This window comes from Neolamprologus brichardi, chromosome 15 (genome assembly GCF_056152115.1).
Source record: "Neolamprologus brichardi isolate AB-2024 chromosome 15, ASM5615211v1, whole genome shotgun sequence".
NCBI lineage: Eukaryota > Metazoa > Chordata > Actinopteri > Cichliformes > Cichlidae > Neolamprologus > Neolamprologus brichardi.
Window position 1 is genome coordinate 24,323,776 of NC_142118.1, and position 19,352 is coordinate 24,343,127.

A 19,352-nucleotide genomic window follows, 5' to 3' on the forward strand; every position below is an offset into this window, starting at 1 on the left:
GACCTTTCATGGTTGCAGGTTGCAGGGCCACTCACCTGTTACTGTAAAAGGACGGCCCAATGGAGCACAAAGGAAGTTTGTTCCACATGTGGTGGAGTTTGGTGTTCATGCTCATTAATGTGTTATGTTCAGCTCAAAGAATTTAGTTTGATTTATGTTATGTGTTCACAACATGCAGCGGCTGGCATCATAACATATATCATGCACGCTTTTTTTGGCGACAGCAGGGAGGATGTACCAACAGACGTATCCATATTAATCACTGTCTTTGTTTCTAGTTTATTTGTGACACTGATCACTGATACCACATTACATCAGAAATATGGCATTTCTATATGAAGCTCTATGAGGCAGCGATGTAGCGACAGCATGTGTCAGTTCAGATGACTGATAATCTGTGATTGTTTACTTCCTGTAGCCCAACAGCCAACCAGCAGCACGGCAGCTGTTTCATCTTTTACCACTAACCATCCAGATACTAACCCCACCCTGCATGGTAAGAGGAACAGTAATACCATTGCCAAAACTGGCAGCAATAATGCTGTCACTGTCTAACTGCATGGATTTTTAACAGTAGTATTTATGCAGCAGATACAGAAACTGTATATGATAGGATGTTGTTGTGCCACTGCCTCAGCTCTTATAAACATGAACATGTCCCCAAAAAGTTGATTCTGGTTATCTGGACGTGGCCTTTATTTCCTGTGTCTTAAGATCTTGACTGTCATATACTGTTGAGGATAGTTTTAGGCCTCAGGCTTCGTCTTTTGTACTCCCAAATGGGGATTAAAGGTTTGCTTTTGTGACAGGTAGATAGTAGCAAATTGCGTGTAGATACAGTTTCCAACTGGTTTTTTGTTAGGTTGTCTTTTATATTCAGGCTCTTCCCTTTAATTAGGTGCTTTTTATACTTTAATTGAACTGAATGAGTCACAGGTCAGTGTGATGTAAGTTACCGAACAATAAATCATTTCCCTGAAGATGATCAGTTACAAGCACGGGATTGAAAAAAGCAGCCAGCGTCCAAAGAAAACTCTGGAAGATCTTCAGAAAGCTGGAGAACTACTGCTCAAGACCACCAAGTCTGCTCATTGCAAGCAAAATATAAAGAAATGAGGCGTGGCTCAAGACTTTTGTACAGTACTATAGAGGAAAAATACTTGCTTAAAATGTTTTATTTCATCAAAACCTGTAAACATTTTAATAATACATTGATTTGTTCCTACTCTTCTTCAGCATGTTTAATTCTTTTAGTCCCTGCTCTCATTTCTTCTTCTACACACTGTTCCAGAAACATCTGGCCAGCTGCAGTTCATGACTACTAACAGACCAGAGACTAACATAGCTGTTCCTGCTGCTTCTTCCTGGGGTAACATTCACACTTCCATGTCTAGTTCTTAAATCAAGATCAGTGTTAGCCAATCCTCATCATTCCTGTGGAATATGTGAGGCTTTTCTGCTAACAGCTGTGTGTTTGTACTGCAGGATCTAAGGCCTGTGAAACTTTATTTTTGGGAGTCTTTTTTGTTTCCTTCTCATTTTTTAGCTCTTTAACTGTTTAATCAGCCTAACCTAGTTATAGTCATAGTCATATCTTTTGCTTTGGTTTCTTCTCGTATGGTTCATGCACTCCTTTGTTTCATATCGCTGTTACAGACATAGTAATCACTGTACAATCCTACAATACTGTCTGTGACTGAAGGATGTTGAGATGGCTTATGTAAATATATCGTGTCCTATATTAGTGGTTTATTTTTGAAATGCATTTTTTACCTTTATTTATTGTATGTAACTTGCTTTTTCACTATAATTACATCTGCTTCGATCGGCCATATCCCGGTGACAGTGGAGGAGACTCAAATTATGCTTCAGCAACCTGAGCCAATGGCCTTGAAGTCCAGGTCCCTGACTGTTTGGCCAGCTGGTTACCTCAGAAGACAGACTTTTGGATTTACTGTTGCTGCACTCTCTTTTTCCCAAACCCCTAGACATCCAGTTCCTTTAGTCCACAAAATCAGGCAAACCAGGTCTGCGTTTTTTCGCAATCCTCCTGGAGGAGCTTCTCTTCATAGATCTCTTACATCCAGTCGTTTGAATCCCCCTGCTCAAACCCCCAGTCCCCATCATTCAGCTCATCAATCCAGATTCTTAGCTTCAGTCCCTGGTTCCTCTGGTCCATCTGAAGCTACCCGCCCTAGACCCCCTGCTCCCTTCCAAAGACCTCCACGGTATCGAAGATCCAAGATTTCCCTGGGGTACATTTCAACCCCTTTGAGGAAGAGGCCAAACCGAGGAAGACATCAAGCTACCACTAAAGCACCACCTAGGGTGGAGATTCACATCACAAAACCTGCTGTTCCATTAGCTGATCTCAAATCCACAGCCAGGCTTAAATTCACACCAACGACTGGATTCAAAGACACAGATGGGTTGAAAGACTCGACGCCTGCAACCGTTCATCTAAATATTTCTTCTGTTACGTCCCAACCAAAAACTTTTCACCAGTCAGCCTCCAAAACAGAGGTCTCTACCACCACTCAGGACTTAAAGTCCCTTCCTGAATCTCATGCTTCAAGTTCACCTCAGGGGTCACCTCTGCAGCAGAATAAAAGTGAAGCATTTGCTGCGGCTGGGCTAGCACCACTGTCATCATCATCATCGTCGTTGTTTTTGTCATCATTATCAACACTTGGCATTAGGAAGAACAAACCTGTTGCTTCATCATGGTCACTCCTGAACATGAGTGGTGGTGAAAGCCAAACATCTGCTGCGGGTAACCTGACAGATCAGGAGATACCGGATAATGAATATTCATCAGGCTCTGAGCCGTTCATGTATGACATGACTGAACTTGTGGGGGAAAGGAGTCCTTATAGATTATATCAATTTGATGCCTTATCCAAAGAACCCAATACTGGACTTGATGCCAGAAACTCAGACCCGCAAAGTGCTTCCCACCTTTTCATCCAGCCCTCAACTCCTTCTGAAAGAGGAAGTGAACATTTTTTCACCCAAACACATTCCCATAATGGCTCAGAAAGCCTGCTCAGCATCCTAGCAGCAGGCATCAAGCCTTTTAAAGATCACTTACCAGACCTACTGGTACCAGAAACATCCATCAGCACTCTTAATCAGACTTTGACAACAGCTCAAACACACCACGAGCTTCCAAAGAGCAGCGGTCCAAGTGGACAGAAACAAGAGGAAAGTTCCTATGCACTACTGGAAAGACTTAGTTTGCAAGCAATGCCGTCTTCCCTTCCTCCCTCCTCTTCATCCCGCCTCTTCATGCAGCCAACACCTTCTTTGCCGATGGCACATCTAAGCTCCCCTTCTTTCCTCGCAGAGGTGGTTTTCCCCAAACAAATCTTTTCCTCTTTTGTGCCACAGAAGGAAGACAAGGCCCAGATATCCTCACTTTCTTTAAACCCTCTGGGCAGTAAAGCTGGACTAGCTGTAGCCAGCAGTAGTCTGGTTAACAATTTATATACAGACACACAGGCACACATACAGTCTTCTGTGCACGTCATTCCCCATCAATCATCCATTCTCTCCCCTCCATCTCCTCCCTTTCACGAGCCACTCCAGAGCCCTCACTACTCCTCATCCAGTATCCTACCTCCTACTTCTCCCTTTTCTCTCTTTCAGTTAGAATTTACTGCCACCTCCGCCCATGCCTCCCCCATTCAAACTGTCATACCCCAGTACTCCCCACTCAGCCCCACCCTTCCCTTGGCCCCTGATCCCCTTTGGCCCACCCTGGTTCCTTTTCCACCTTCTGCTGCTCCTCGGTACCCCTCCCTCCTCCTGCCATCGTCTTCCCAGCGTACAGAGCGAAGGCTTTCAGAAACTGCTCACATGCCAGTGTCTGTGTTGTCATTTCTGTCCTCGAATTTTCAAAAGAACTTTGAGGACTCAACGGTTGACACAGCATCTTTGTTGTCATTTCCTCTCTTTTCTAAAGCCCCAGCTGAATCTCAGTCTCCTTTTGTTGATAGTGCACTGCACCCTGAATACCACTCTGCAGAAAGGTCCTCTAGTGGTTTATCTAAAACTAACAGAAATGAAGTGCCCTCCACTGTGCACAACCTGTCCCCTGATACTCGATTACATACATTAACCCATGCAGAAGATTTATCAGATTACTCCTTTAGTCACACTAACCCAACTCCCTCAAGAATATCTGTGGAGGCTCTGGTATCCAGTCCTGCAGCGCTTGTGCCGGACTTTGGTCCAGCCCTGTCACAATTAGAGTTTCCTGAATCTGAGCTAAATTTGTCAGTGGTTTTGTGGCCATCCTCAGATGCAGCTAGCCTGTCAGTCAGACCTTTTTTAGTTCATTCTCATCAGAAAGATTTGAGCGAGATAGAAACTCGTTCAGTGCTTCACACTGACACTGGCTTGACCTCGCTGCCAACAGCTGGTATTTGGGGCCATGATCACACTCTGGCTCTGCTCAGGGCAAATATTGAAGGAAAGCAAGAACCGCCCTCTTCCTCTGCCTCCTCTACATCATCTTCCAATGTCTTCCTTTTAACTCAAAGCTCTCACATCTCTTCGTTTACTGACTCCGTCAGGGAGACAGAGGGGATGATGGGAGAGGAAACCGTTCTGACTCAGAAATCTTTGTCTGGGTCACAAGAGAGAGATTCTTCCAGCCCGACTGTTAACAGAGATCCTTGGAGGCTGCATCATGCAGTCTCACATTTACACAACCAGGGAGAAGCGAATGGAGCTGCTGGCACTCGGACCAACTCGCAGGCCCCTGCTGGCTATGACAGTGGATTTAGTCTCTCCACTCCGCCTTTGTTGAATCCGTCCCAGATGCTGGCACACCGCGACAGCTCAAGTGCGCAGCTTGGTGTGACAGCGCCCCGGCACACTCCGGGGATGGATCTAGCACACGTCTCAGGCCTGACACGAGCTAACACTGTACAACCCGGCCGTCTGATCCAGACACACATTTCAGCACACACACAGCTGCCCACACACTCTAACAGTCAGGCACACACTCAGAACTTGAGGAGTGATGGGCTCAATTTGAGCGAGGGGGCTAACACCGGGGGGCCGCGGCAGCAATCTCCAATCTTGAGTTTCTTCACACCCTCGCTTCCTGTCTTTTCGCCCTCCATGTCATCTTCTGTTTCTCTCGTAGAAAGCGTTTCACTTCTTCTTCCATCTCAGCACCTGTCTTACACCTATCCTCCTGTCTCACCCTCGGTCTCCACCCTTTCATCCTCCTTTCTCCTCCCCAGCCGGGCGACATGGCCAGCAGCACCTGCTAGCATAATGAACACAGAAATTGGGTCCTTGTCACCCACTCGTCCTACTGTTAGATTCCTGCAGCCCACAGCAGCACAGTCCTTACAAAGACCCACCATACAGCCAGTTGAGGAGTTTATCTCAAACACTCAAACAATTTCTTTTGGTCAAGTTTCCACGGAGTCCATCCAGTCACGCCCACTTATTTCTCCTAACCAGGATGAGGTTTTATCACAGTTTACAAACCACTCTCAGCCACAAAATGCGTCTACGTTAGACGGCGTTTTAATATCTGAGGCCTCAAATAAGCAAACTGCTGGTGGGAGATTATCACATCTCTCTGCTCCATTTAACCCTGCAGATGTTGTTCCAAAGATACACTTTGCTAATGAGCATGTCTCACCTGTGAGCAACGAAGCTGCTGTAATCTTAAGCGCTGTAACAGGCCATCACCCTAATGAGCATGTAACTCCACAATCTGCCCTGAATTCTCTCTCATCTCCTGTTGATATGCAGAATACTCCCTGTCCTATTTCTGAATCCTGTTATCAGCCTGGTTCTGCTACATCATCACAACCGAATGTTGCTCTGGTTCTTCCAACCCCCCTGCAGTCTTCTGACCTTAATACCCCCTCTTCCACCTCCAGATCCCCCACTGGCTTCTCTATCGAGATCGCAAATCATGGCTTCATTTCTGGGCTTGATGAGCTCTCACCTCCTGGGAGAGACAACCACACCACAAACACAGCAGGCTTTAAATCTATACATGAGTCTAATTCAACCACTGCTGTGGCACTCCGAGACTCTCCTGTGGCGCTGGCTGCGATGACCAACATCACAGCAGCTAAAGATGCTAGTGCACTCGTAGAAAAAGGAAGTCTGGATGTGTCGGAGGGCAGCATGACAGGCAGCAGGCCAGTGCCGGTGCTCGTGAATGCAGACGCAGCAGCAAAGTCAAATTTTACTGCCTCAGAGCCAGGTTTGAACTCAAGTCCAAGTGTGTCGAATCACAGCAGGAACCAGAGCTCAGGAGGTTTAATGAAGGGGGACGTGAACCAAGACCACGGCACTGGCAAGATCAAAGACAACAATCTCAACTTTTCCCCAACGCCTCCAGCAACTGCCAGTGGTTGGCATCTCATAACCCCAAAGATCTCCTCTCCTACATCTCCATTCAGAGCTCTCAGTCCATCAGTTAATGCCGGCAGCAGCAGCGGCCTCAAAAAAGCCACGTTGCACCCCAGTCTGGGATCCCCAACAGCAAATCCATCCATCAGGCCCACACTGCCCTGCCGGTGTAAACAACGCTTTCTTTTTACATGTCAGTGTGGACTGCCATCGGGGAATAGTATGTTATGCAGCAACAACTTTGTTGTTGTAGAAAATAAAAATAAATAGTCAGTAATATTGCAAAATTACAAAAATACAGTATTTAGTCTTCAAGTCTTTCAAAGGATCTGAATCAGAACGTTTTGATTTGAGCAGCATTACAAATGCATACAGACACCTGTGTCCGTATTATTAAGTGTTTTTGTGGTGTTTCCACCTCACAGTGTTCCCATAACCCACTCCATTCAACCAGCCCTCTTTGGTTCTGAAGAACATTACTGGTCCCCATTCAACACTTCCTCCCTAATCTGAGGTGACAGCGATTCAGACCTTACCGGCTGATATCATTGTTGGCCCGGCCCAAAGAAACCAAGCTCTGGCTGCCAGTAACGGATAATCTTATAATAGAATAATCAGAATAATCTCAGAATGACATGTTCAACTGTTGTACAGTCAGTTATGGGTCAGTCTTTGGTTGAGTTGTAATATCAATGCATTGGTTTAAAAACACAAAGACTTTAAGACTGAATACTCACTTCAGGTGGTTGGGTTTCAGAGCAGGTCAGTAGTTCGAATCATAGATGTCAGTACAAATGCTGTGATTGGGCGGGATTCCCATCAAAGTTGAGACTGGTGATTGGTTTAAAGTGATTCTGGCTCATTGTAGTTCATTAACCATGAGTTTAGCTGACCAATCAGATGTTGGTATTTAGCCTGGTACTTGTAGTGAAAAAAGGGATTGTAGTCTACTTTCTGCCTGTTTTTCTTTCCTCTCTGATAAACTGCCAACACCTTTTCTTGTTACATCGTTTTTCTGCTTTTCTTATATTCGTTTTTCAGTCCGTGCAGCTTCTTGGTGGAGGCATCCTGCTTTGGTGCTTCTCATCGTCCGCATGCTACTTTCTGCTATCAAATCAAATATTCAAAATCAATCAGCGGCACTCTGAAACTCTGAAAAGTATATTTATAACCAAAGATAAGCAGCCTGCAGGATTTCCCTCCAGACCTGATGGAGTGGAGGTCTCATTTCCAGTCAGTAGCATTTACTAACAATTAGAGATATTAGAGAGACATCTCGTGGCCGGTGTGAAGCATAGCAGGAGCATGGAGGGCCCTACAGGGAGAGCTTAGATGTGCCTCCTCTGAAACCGAAAGTATGGCTTAAAAAAAAAAAATTTCCCCTTTTTTTTATAAGCTTTAATCAGTTTTAATTCCATTAGTCGTTACTTTCTACACGTATCTGTTTTTAAGGAAATCAACACACACACACAAACTCAGTTAAATGAGTCTGTGTAACAAGAAATAAATTTTACAGGAAGTTTCAGACCCCAAAACTCTTTAACATTTACATTTCTCCACAGATCTTTAACGTACCTGCTTCATAATTGTGCTCTTTATTCCTTTTTAAGGTGGATTTGTGAGAACGCAGATCAAAGGGTCAAACAATCCTGAGAAAGACTCAAATTGCACAAATCCTGCTTCGACTCTTTGATTTGTGCAGTTTGAAAAAAGAAAGGGGAATGACTGCTCTCCCCTCAGCGCCGACGTTATTGTCCGTCAGGCGGTGTGTTCCCATTTTTCATCATTTTACTTCAAAATGAGATTTTTACATAACTCGATCAGCTCAAACCGCTCGGGCCGTCTCCTGCTATGTGCCACAGGCTCGGTATGAATTAGCTGTTGCACATTGAATCTGAAGTGCTCTTCTTTCTTTCTCCTGTGCTCTCACCTTGGTCTGCAGATGAGCAGTTTTACCGATTTGAGTTTGTGGTGGATGACAGCAGATCGCAGACGACACGGGAGACGCTTAAATCAGCCGTGGCTCTTTGGGTGAGTTTTTACTCCACTTATTCATCCATGTCCAGACCTCAGTGAGCGTAACCATGGCAGCAGCGACAGACCTCATTAGATTTTCTTTCATAATTTTAATTAGTTGAAGCTCTGAGCAGCTTAACTTTATTAAACGTAGAAATATACTAAAATATGATTTTCAATACAAAGTCAAAAAACTGTGTAAAATGTATTTTATTCAAAACGTAACACAGAAAAAACCTAAAATTTCAGAACCACTTCCAGTTATTATCTTCTTAAATGAAACAAAAGGAAGTCTCAGTTTAATGTCTGATGTTTGTGGCAGCGGCCCTGCACTGGCAGTGATGGTTTTACATCTAAATTCTGGTTGACTGGCATAGTGGTGGTGTAGCTACAGCAGCTAGCAGAAAGTGTATGATGTTGCAGATAAAAATGAAATGGAAACAACAAAAAGTGTCAGAATATCTAAAAAACAAAAAGATCAAGTGTGCAATCATTCTCACTGCCAGGAGGGGGAGACAAAACCGCCACACTACATGAGTTCAGTAAAACAGAACTCAAACTTCATCTCTAGGTCTATGATAAACAAGATTAAAGTCATATTTTATTTAATGAGAGTGAATTAAGATAACACGGGAGTGAAAAATATTTCTGAGCTGCTGAACGTAAAGAAATGAAAATTAGGAGAATACAGAGGTCGGGAGCAAGACTCACCTTTACATGAACAGGCGATGACTTAGATTTGTTGGAACAGTTTTTACTCATGAAGCAGGTACATAAAGTTTCTTCTTCACACCAATGCGGCAGTTTAATATTCAGTGCTGAGCAGACTTCAAACCCGATCTGTTATTTTTACAGCTCAATCAGACCTTTCAGGACTGGATCCACAAAGTCTACGTGGGCAACATCAGGTAATCCTGCAAACAGCTATCACATAAAGTGCACACGACCTAGTTCAAAGGTGCTTTTGTATGGGTCATGCTGTTTGGGTCTGTGCTCGTCTTCAGCCATTTCACAATAGCTAAAAAGATGAGCTACACCAAGGAGAGAAAAAAGAAATGGTTAGAAACAGTTAGACCTGTGAGAGCGACAGGTCACGCCAGGATGAAGTTTACTGTCCTGCTCCTGTGAGCACGAGTGCAGATGTGTGAGGTGTTTAAAGCTGAGCAGTAAGGCTCTGCGCTCCTGGGTCATATTTCGAGGTGAACAGTAAAAGTCTGACTTATGTGCTTCCTCCTGGCTGCAGGTACTTTACTGTGTTCATGCAGCATTTATCATTTGTAGTCTTTCATCTCTGCTGCTTCTCTTCTTTTCCCTCTCCAGTGTTCAGCTGAGTCCACAGACTGCAGGAAACCTGAGCAGGTAGCATGACTCTGTTTAACTCTGCAGGTTCCTGTCATTATGTGCTCATCAGTTCATAGAAGTCAAGTGTTTAGGATGGTAGGTCATTCTGGCATCTCTCTTTTTGCTGCAGCTATGAGTGCCGTGGTCTGCTGGTTTATACCGAGATCATCAACGAGAACCTGAGCCTCATCGATGATGCGTCTGCCCGGCTCAGACAGGGGAGCGTGTCAGAGGGTGTGGAGATCCAGAGCGCTTCTGTGGAAGTCAAACAGATTGGTGAGAAGGTTACACTGAATGCTAAACACAGAAAAACAAGAACCGGAGATAATAAAGAAGTATGGTTTCTGCACACCACTCACACAACTCTCTGGATTTGATTTGTTGTGGATTTGATTGTCTAAAGTCTGTCTGTTTGCCTTCTCTGATCACTCTGTGCCCTGGATGTTTTTCCTGTTTCATTATATGAATGTATGTCTGCTTCAAAACTGTGAAATCACTCCTGTTTTTGTCTGCTTAAAGAAAATTGCCCGGACGACCCGCCTTGGCCTGAAACCAGACCAACCGTTACTCAGGACCAGCCCTGCTTCCCCAACAAGAAATGGAGGACCTGGTAACACGAACACACACAAAACATGAGCTGAATGCAGCCAAACACAAATATTTGATTGCGATATTTCCAGCTCCATATTCTTATTTTCCACTTAAACAATAATCCTTCATCATCCTTGAAACTAGCACGTTTGCACAGGTTCAAGGCAAATATTAGGATTTGCACTTATATTCACGAACTGTTATTTATTTCATATCCATCTTTTGTAGGCACTTTGTTCTCATGATCATCGTGAGGTTTTCGTGTTTCTGGGGAGAGTCATTAATCAAGACTGCATGAAATATCCCAGAATGTATTTTAAGAACCTCCACTGTGATAAAATCAGCAGTAAAAGCAGCTCGTATCTTTCTTTCGGCCTTAGTCTGTGGTTTTAATCAAATCTTTCTGAGACACTGTGGTGTTCAGTGAAACAACAGCATTTGATGTTGATTTATTGACTTAATTCATCTTCCTGTAATGTTATACACCTCATGGTGATCTATGATTTATTAATACGACAAGCCCGCGAGTGCCTCAGCATAAATTCTCAGAAGGAAGTGGTCTTTAGTGGGGTTAACTGTGGAGTCAGTGGGGCTAAAGTTCTGGTTATTCTTCTCCTTTTATCACACGTTTCCACAGCAGCAGTGCCGGCTCACTAACTTAGGACTACTTCTTTAAGCTGAGTAATTATATATCTTATCGATAACCTCTTCTTTTCCCAGTTTAATCAGTTCGATGAACTACTCATCGTACTGGTCAGATCCAGATGGCAGCAACTGCACTGATATCGACTCCATCCAAGTGTCAGCAGGTACGCTCAGACACAAAGTCAATCTGACAGCGGACTGTAGACGTGGCGTGCCGACACCGTTGATTCTAACAATGCATCATTTGCTTTGTGTGTAAAAAAACCATAGACAACTCTGAGTTGTTTTATTTTTGCATGAATAAAAAAGCAAATACATGATTTAAAATTATTTTATTCCAACTGCCGCACTTCAGAATAAAAGTATTAACAACAAAGTAAAGAGTCTGAGACCGCAGCGTAAGTACAGATTTTAAAATGTTCTTTTCCAATGTGGGAACATTTTATTCACTCTTTGTGCATTTCAGATAATAAGCTGGGTCACATTTTTACAATATTTTCTGCTCGTCCGTTTCTGATTTGCCCCAAAATGGTATGGTTTGAAATATGTAACATATATGATTTCTGCAAATAATTAGCTTCATATATCAAATACTTATTTAGCTATTCTTTTTGACATATGGTCTCTGAGGGTACTTGAGCATGTTTTTTCACACCTGTTTGAATATAAATATCTCACAATGAACTATGAAAGATAAAAGCTTTTCTTCCAATAACATTTAATCAGGATCCATAACCCTGCAAAATCAAACATGCAGAATTAATTTAACATAAATTCACAAATATAAAGAAATGTTCATTCACTTTTAAAGCTGCTGTGAGTAAATCTGACATTTGTAAAAGAAAAACAAAAATATTAAAATGATCTGTATGAAACTAATTTTGACAAATATATATAGATTTTTGTTCAGTTTCAAGACTTTATACATTAAACTATTTTAAACCTGAATTATAAGTCGATAGACTAGAAATGACCTGAATTTGTGTTTTAATCTGTGATATATCACAAAGTTGTGATAGAAAGTGACAAAATGGAACCATTTGTGTGTTGCTTGAGCAGAAAATGCATCTGATGTGGCAGAGCAGCTTAAAGCGTTCACCAACAACAAGCTGAATGAGAAAGAGGTGAGTGTTTACACTGGCATCTGTTCGCTCAAGCCTCCTGTGACCAGGAGAGTGACTCCGTGTCCTCGTGTCCTCCTGTCCTCCGTGTCCAGGTGTCTAAAGTCGTGTCAAAGGTGGAACAACTAGTGAACGTAGCCAAGATCAACTTCACGTTAGCCTCCAGCATCGTCACCATCATCTCTAACGTCATGAGTGGCTCAGCTACAGTCCCGGCGGCCTCAGACAAGTACAGACTTCTTACTCTGCTCACCTCCCACTGATGACACATTCACTGACAACAGCTGCTGTTTTCATACTACAGGGTGGGCCATTTATATGGATACACCGTAATAAAATGGGAATGGTTGGTGATATTAAAGTCCTGTTTGTGACACATTAGTATATGTGAGGGGGCAAACTCCTCAAGATGGGTGGTGACCATGGTGGCCATTTAGAAGTCGGCCATCTTGGATACAACTTTTGTTTTTTCAATAGGAAGAGGGCCATGTGACACATCAAACGTATTGGTAATGTCACAAGAAAAACAATCGTGTGCTTGGTTTCAACGTAACTTTATTCTTTTATGAGTTATTTACAAGTTTCTGACCACTTATAAAATGTGTTCAATGTGCTGCCCATTGTGTTGGACTGTCAATGCAACCCTCTTCTCCCACTCTTCACACACTGATAGCAACACCGCAGGAGAAATGCCAGCACAGGTATCCAGTATCCGTAGTTTCGGGTGCTGCACATCTCGTATCTTCACACCATAGACAATTGCCTTCAGATGACCCCAAAGATAAAAGTCTAAGGGGATCAGATCGGGAGACCTTGGGGGCCATTCAACTGGCCCACGACGACCAATCCACTTTCCAGGAAACTGTTCATCTAGGAATGCTCGGACCTGGCACCCATAAAGTGGTTGTGCACCGTCTTGCTGGAAAAACTCAGGGAACGTGCCATCTTCAGTGCATAAAGAGGGAAACACATCATCATGTAGCAATTTCAAATATCCAGTGGCCTTCAGGTTTCCATTGATGAAGAATGGACCCACTATTGTTGTACCCCATATACCACACCAAACCATCACTTTTGTTGTTCCAACAGTCTTGGAGGGATCCATCCAATGTGGGTTAGTGTCCAACCAATAGCGGTGGTTTTGTTTGTTAACTTCACCATTCACATAAAAGTTTGCCTCATCACTGAACAAAATCTTCTGCGTGAACTGAGGGTCCTGTTCCAGTTTTTGTTTTGCCCATTCTGCAAATTCTGTGCGCCGATCTGGGTCATCCTCGTTGAGATGCTGCAGTAGCTGGAGTTTGTAAGGGTACCATTTGTGAGTAGCTAATATCCGCCGAAGGGATGTTCGACTAATGCCACTCTCCAGTGACATGCGGCGAGTGCTACGCTGTGGGCTCTTGCTGAATGAAGCTAGGGCAGCCACTGATGTTTCTTCTTTAGTGACAGTTTTCTTGCGTCCACATTTTGGCAAATCCAACACTGAACCAGTTTCACGAAACTTAGCAAGCAGTTTGCTAACTGTAGCATGGGAGATGGGTGGTCTCGTAGGGTGTCTTGCATTGAAATCTGCTGCAATGACCCGGTTAATGCGTTCACCAGATATCAAAACAATTTTGATCCGCTCCTCACGTGTTAACCTCTTAGTAACTCATGAAAGAATAAAGTTACGCTGAAACCAGTGTTGGGTGTAATGCGTTACTAAGTAACGCGTTACTGTAATTAAATTACTTTTCCACTGAAAAAGTAGAGTAATTAATTACTGTTCATTTTTAGGTATTTTAATCACAATTACTTACAATGTACTTGCGTTTCATTGAAAAATAATTAAACTCGCTGAATATCATTATTTAATTTCAATAATTTATCTTCTAAACGTAGAAGTAAACTCTACCGCTTTAACGTCGTTGTAGTGCAGCTGCACGTCATTTCACGCCAGTTTGCTGCATAGTCATATTCTAAAGCGGAAGATGTCGGACTCGGCTGAAGCGTGTGGCTGTTTTATGAAACGGACATATTCCCGTCTCTTCACTTTTCTGAAACAAGCAGACAAGAATATTACAGTAATATGTAAAAACTATCGGCTGCTGTTAATAGCAGGAATAATCTACTGAAGCGCCTGACACGAGAGCATAGACAAACACTTCTGAGTGATCCTTGTTCATCATCCATGGATAACACCGCGGCAACTCCTGCTAAGCAGGCAAAACTTGATTTTACTTCAGCAGCACAGAAAGTGTCTGAAGGTGAGCTTAAAAAAATGATTGCAGGCTACATTGTGGAAGACATGCTACTGCTGCGTACTGTAGAGTCTCCGTCTTTCGAAAAATTATTTATTATTTAAAGAGTTTAATTTCTATTGTTTGTCCAATAGAAACAATGTTCTTTTTTAAGAAGTATTTAGTTTAATTACTTATTTAGTAATTAAGTTTCTTTTCTGACACAGTAATTAGATAAGTATTTTAAATACAATATTGACTAAGTAATTAGTAATTAATTACTTGTAAATAATAATAATAATAAATATAAACTTGTAAATAACTCATGAAAGAATAAAGTTACGTTGAAACCAAACACACCATTGTTTTTCTTGTGACATTACCAATAAGTTTGATGTGTCACATGGCCCTCTTCCTATTGAAAAAACAAAAGTTGTATCCAAGATGGCCGACTTCTAAATGGCCACCATGGTCACCACCCATCTTGAGGAGTTTGCCCCCTCACATGTACTAATGTGTCACAAACAGGACTTTAATATCACCAACCATTCCCATTTTATTACGGTGTATCCATATAAATGGCCCACCCTGTACAAAATGAGGAAACCTTTCCTTTCTGCTGTCATCTTAACTTTGACTCACTGTCAGTTCTGTAGTTTACTGCCTTATTCACTTTGCTTGATCACAATTATTGTTTGGTTTGTCCTCTGAAACAAGGGAGCTCTCTTTAAACCTGCATTCTTCTGATTGGCTGCAGAGGACATATGACATAACAGATCCAGCAGTTCTCTGACTTAATTATGTGAAACGGTGTTTAAGGTGAACATCCACCAGAGGAACAGGAGATATGACAGAAAGAAAGCATTATTGAAAATAAGAAGGCTGTGTTGTTCCTGGACTCTGCTTTTCCATGCTGTCCCTGAATGTCCCACGCTGGCAGGTTTTATTTGCTGCATGGAAACACATAAGTAAAATCACTGCATTCACGGAGAAACACACAAAAACTGTGTGTGGAAGGAATATCACAAAGTACTTACTCCACAACTTTAATCATGTCATGAGCTCTATGTGATAATCATAAACTCTGAGGCATTAATGGCCCACACAGTCTGCTGTTATTTCCTGTCGATGGTGTTCATGATGCTGCAGGAAAATTCATACTTCCAGCATGCTATATGGCTAATGTAGCTAACTGTACTCTTAGCTTTGATTGACCAGAGTTTCTGTAATTGCATCGCTGCAGGAAAATTAGGAAATGCAGAAAGTTTTCAGTCACATAGATCCTTCAGGTCTAGGAAACTGTTTTCACATTTCCTTTTGTGCTTCAGTAAAAGTTTAACTCAGCAGTGCTCTCATTTTAATATGATCCCATTAAAAACTCCTATTTACACACTTGTTTCTGCTGTTAGGTGACAAATAGTGACTGATCACATGTTGATCACATGTTTTAAAAAAAAAAAAGGATCACATGTTGACCTGCAGGCGGTTGATCTGCTAAAATCTTGATTTTGTAACCAAAACATCTGAAAAATGAAAAGTTATCACTCACACACCACCAGGAAGTACGGTGACTGGAGAAATTCTGCAAATGTCACCAGGTCTGTGAAAATTAGCAGTTAGCAAAGAAACTTTGAAGCATCAGGGTGACGATAAACTGAGAATAAGGTGGAGAGTCTGCTATCAGTTTGGATCGTCAGTTTCTGATAATTTGATGATTAACTGGAATAAATTGGTGAAAACTGCAAATCATTTGCTGTCTCCATACAAAGTTTTTCACTTTAAACTGAAATTTACATTAAGCATTTAAATTCAGAGTCCAGTAGCTTCTGAAAGTAGGAGATTTAACTGCTCTGTGACAGCAGCAGATGAGTACCTAACATTTGCATAGGAATAAAACTTGAGTTGAGCCTCCTATTGCAGCGAGTTTCACCATAGACAGGTTGTACTGGTTGTGCAGACCGACTCAGACTGGTTGTTATCTGATGGTTTTGTGTGTGTTTATTAATCACATCAACATTATTTGCAAAGCTTCACCAACCTATCTGAGAGACCGCAGCAGTTTGGACATAGGCCGCCTTCCACCAAAAGTTCACTTGGAGATTGCAGAGCGCTCCATGCTCAACCTCTGGGCAACCAGTTGATGCTACAACTACTTACAGTTGACCTCCAACAGCAAAACAGTTCAGCATGATCACCGGAACCGACAGGTTGCCCTCAGTTGCCCAGAGGCCGTGTCCCATTTCTACGATAGCCATCAGCTAGCATGTAGTCAAAGTGTTGAAACTTTCTGCCGCTTAATGAACTCTCAGCCACAAAGTTTGCTGGCAGGACGGAAAGTTCAGTATTAAACTGAAACTTAAACGAGACTCACATGTTTGAGTCCGTTTCACATGAATCACCTTCAAACATGATCGTTTTCAGCTGCGTTTCAGTCAGCCGTGTTAAACGCCACCTCTGTCTTTCTCACCAATATCTGTCTGGTTTTGCTTCCCTTTGAAATCATCGTAGAAATACTTTGCTTCTCTCTCCTCCTCCGCAGAGCTCTGAAGACCGTGGACGAGCTGGTGCAGAAGATCCAGTTTGATGGTCCGTCCATCCAGATCAATTCCAAGAATCTGGCTGTGGGAATTCTGGCCCTCAACACGACGATGTTCAACGAAACGACCCTCAGCGCCTTCATGTCTCCAAACAAGTCTGACCCACAGGTAACGGCTAGGAAAGTCAAAACTTTCTCCTGTAGAAGGTGGATTTGTGTTTTTTGATTCAGCTTTGACTGTTTCCTGTCCCCTCTCAGATTGATTTTAAGTCTAAGCAGCCGAATCCTTTAGCTCAGGTCACACTTCCCGCCTCTCTGCTGTCCAGCGTCTCTCATGCCGAAGCCGACACACCATCCAGGATCAGCTTCATGTTCTTCAACAGCCCCAGTTTTTTCCAGGTCAGAGGTCACGGTGTGACGTTCACACAAAGGCTGATGTTTTAGGGTGTCTTAACATGACGTGTTTTTCAGAAAAAGGCAGAAAATGAATTGATCAGCTACGTAGTGGCGAGCAGCGTGGTGAACTTCTCCATCCGCGACCTGACGTACCCAGTAAGGATTGAGATCGCTCATCTCTCTGAGCTGGTGAGCGCTCACGTGTTTTCCTTTCTTCTCTGTTCCATTTTTGAACTTTATACAAATTATTTAGATATTCGTGTCACTCTTTTCACTTCCTTTCTTCAACCTGTGCTTTATTGTGTTGTCTGTTTCGTATAAATGACCTTTATGTTTCTCATGTTCCCCTTTTTCTGAGGTTAATTAATACATTTATTAACATTAATAATCCATATTATTGAAACTGTCAGTAAGAATATAGTTCCTGGAGATGTGCTGAAGGATTTGAAATGACAATGTCAGAAGATCATGCAGAAATGAGCCAGGTGTGATGGTCACAAGTGGCTCTGAGTGTCTGCTTACTTGAACTTGCTGCTGAGTCATTGCTCTTCTGTCCTCTCAGGCTCCTGGGACTCTGGACTGCGTTTTCTGGGACTTCACCAAGAACGGTAAGTCTGTCCGTCGCCTCATCACTCACCTCAGGTTCATCACTGGTCCTCAGATCTGCAGAGAAGGGAGTCAGCAGCTGTTACAGCTCATCACACCTCCGTCCTGCTGCACTTTTACTTTGAAGTTCTGGTCTGGTTGCTCTTTCAGCAGAAAATTCTGGTAAATTTAGCAGCTTTTCAGGCCGTATTACCAACAGATTCAAGTACTGCAGTAATTACTGAAGAGGACGTTTGTGCGCAGTCTTATCTCAGTACAGATATTTGGCTTCGGAGCAGCCACCCTCAAACTTTGCAGAAATATTTTGAGCTCCTGAATCCCGAGCAGTGCTTTATTCATTATAAAAAAAACCAAACATTTATTATATTATATTTTATTATTAGAAAGAAATCAATCTTTTCATCTGTTTAATTACACATTTTCATTTCGTGTTGAGGTGACTTTGCTGTAATGCCTCTGTGTCACCACTAGATGGAACTGGAGATTGGAACAAAGAAGGCTGCATAAAAAACTCCACCGAATCCACGGCCAACAAAACCGTCTGCTTGTGCGACCACCTCACACACTTCGGTGTCCTCCTGGTAAGACCGCCGTGTCCCTGTGAGTGTGTGTGTCCGAGCTGTCCCCACACACCTGTCACACTGACGTCCTGGCACGGGCGCCGCATTCATGTCACGTTGTGTGGATCCTTTCATGTTTTTGTTGTGGTCATGATGGTCTCCATAGTTGCCCTCTGGCCTTCTTTGTTGTTCATGTGCGTTTCCTTCATTCATGTAGTCGTTGCCGTCTCTCTCTTAAGGACATCTCTCAGACTTCGGCCTCCATCGATGAAAAGAACAACAATATCCTGACCTTCATCAGCTACATCGGCTGCGGAATCTCCGCCATCTTCTCTGCTGCCACGCTGCTCACGTACATCGCCTTCGAGTGAGTCCACCGTTCGGCTACAGTATGAACCCTCCAGCTTCCAGTGCCTGGCTATCATCTCTCCTCATCCATGTTTTCCATCAATGATGTCATTGTTTTTTGGTGACAAAAGCGAGTCAATCTGTTAAAGCAGAACTACACAAAGTGTTGGAAGACAGTCTAGATTTCCATCATCTGTAGTTTCCTTGAGTTGTTCCTCCCAGAGTATGAAACACCGCTGCTCTGTCGGAGCTGATGGTGTCTCACAGATGTGCACGACATGTCCTTTGGCTCCAGTGGTGTGACCCCTGGGTTTGCAGTAAAAGCAGCATGGGTCGCTCTCTTTCAGCTCTTAAAAAGCTGCATTAAGCTTGTCAAAGCACTTTGCAGAGTCAGAAGGACTAAAACAGTGTGATATAAATGCCACTCCTTTGTTTCTCTTGCCTTCGCACATAAATCCCAGAGCCAAGCATCACTGTTCAAAGTGCAGGCTGTTTATACAGAATCAGTTTAAACCCAAACCGTCATCTTTCCCAGGTTTACATGAGTGCAAACGACACTAATCAGCAGAGACTGTTGTCCCAG

General features: G+C 43.0%; 2 protein-coding genes across 5 annotated transcripts in view; both read left to right on the forward strand.

The window, feature by feature from the left end:
* adgrg6 (adhesion G protein-coupled receptor G6) overlaps window positions 1-19,352 on the forward strand; it is a 105,099-nt gene that overhangs the window by 61,490 nt on the left and 24,257 nt on the right. For all 4 annotated transcript variants that reach the window (XM_006793425.3, XM_006793426.3, XM_006793428.3 and 1 more), the window contains 14 exons: window positions 8,333-8,421; window positions 9,262-9,314; window positions 9,727-9,765; window positions 9,878-10,023; window positions 10,267-10,357; window positions 11,059-11,147; window positions 12,043-12,107; window positions 12,200-12,333; window positions 16,863-17,028; window positions 17,118-17,258; window positions 17,331-17,444; window positions 17,818-17,863; window positions 18,333-18,442; window positions 18,661-18,788. In XM_006793425.3, coding sequence (XP_006793488.2) covers window positions 8,333-8,421; window positions 9,262-9,314; window positions 9,727-9,765; window positions 9,878-10,023; window positions 10,267-10,357; window positions 11,059-11,147; window positions 12,043-12,107; window positions 12,200-12,333; window positions 16,863-17,028; window positions 17,118-17,258; window positions 17,331-17,444; window positions 17,818-17,863; window positions 18,333-18,442; window positions 18,661-18,788 — 1,411 coding nt within the window. The remainder of the gene's footprint in view (window positions 1-8,332; window positions 8,422-9,261; window positions 9,315-9,726; window positions 9,766-9,877; window positions 10,024-10,266; window positions 10,358-11,058; window positions 11,148-12,042; window positions 12,108-12,199; window positions 12,334-16,862; window positions 17,029-17,117; window positions 17,259-17,330; window positions 17,445-17,817; window positions 17,864-18,332; window positions 18,443-18,660; window positions 18,789-19,352) is intronic.
* Window positions 1,864-6,660, forward strand: LOC148098510 (uncharacterized). The gene has a single exon (XM_087852558.1). It carries the CDS (start codon window positions 1,864-1,866, stop codon window positions 6,658-6,660), a length of 4,797 nt encoding a protein of 1,598 aa, XP_087708684.1.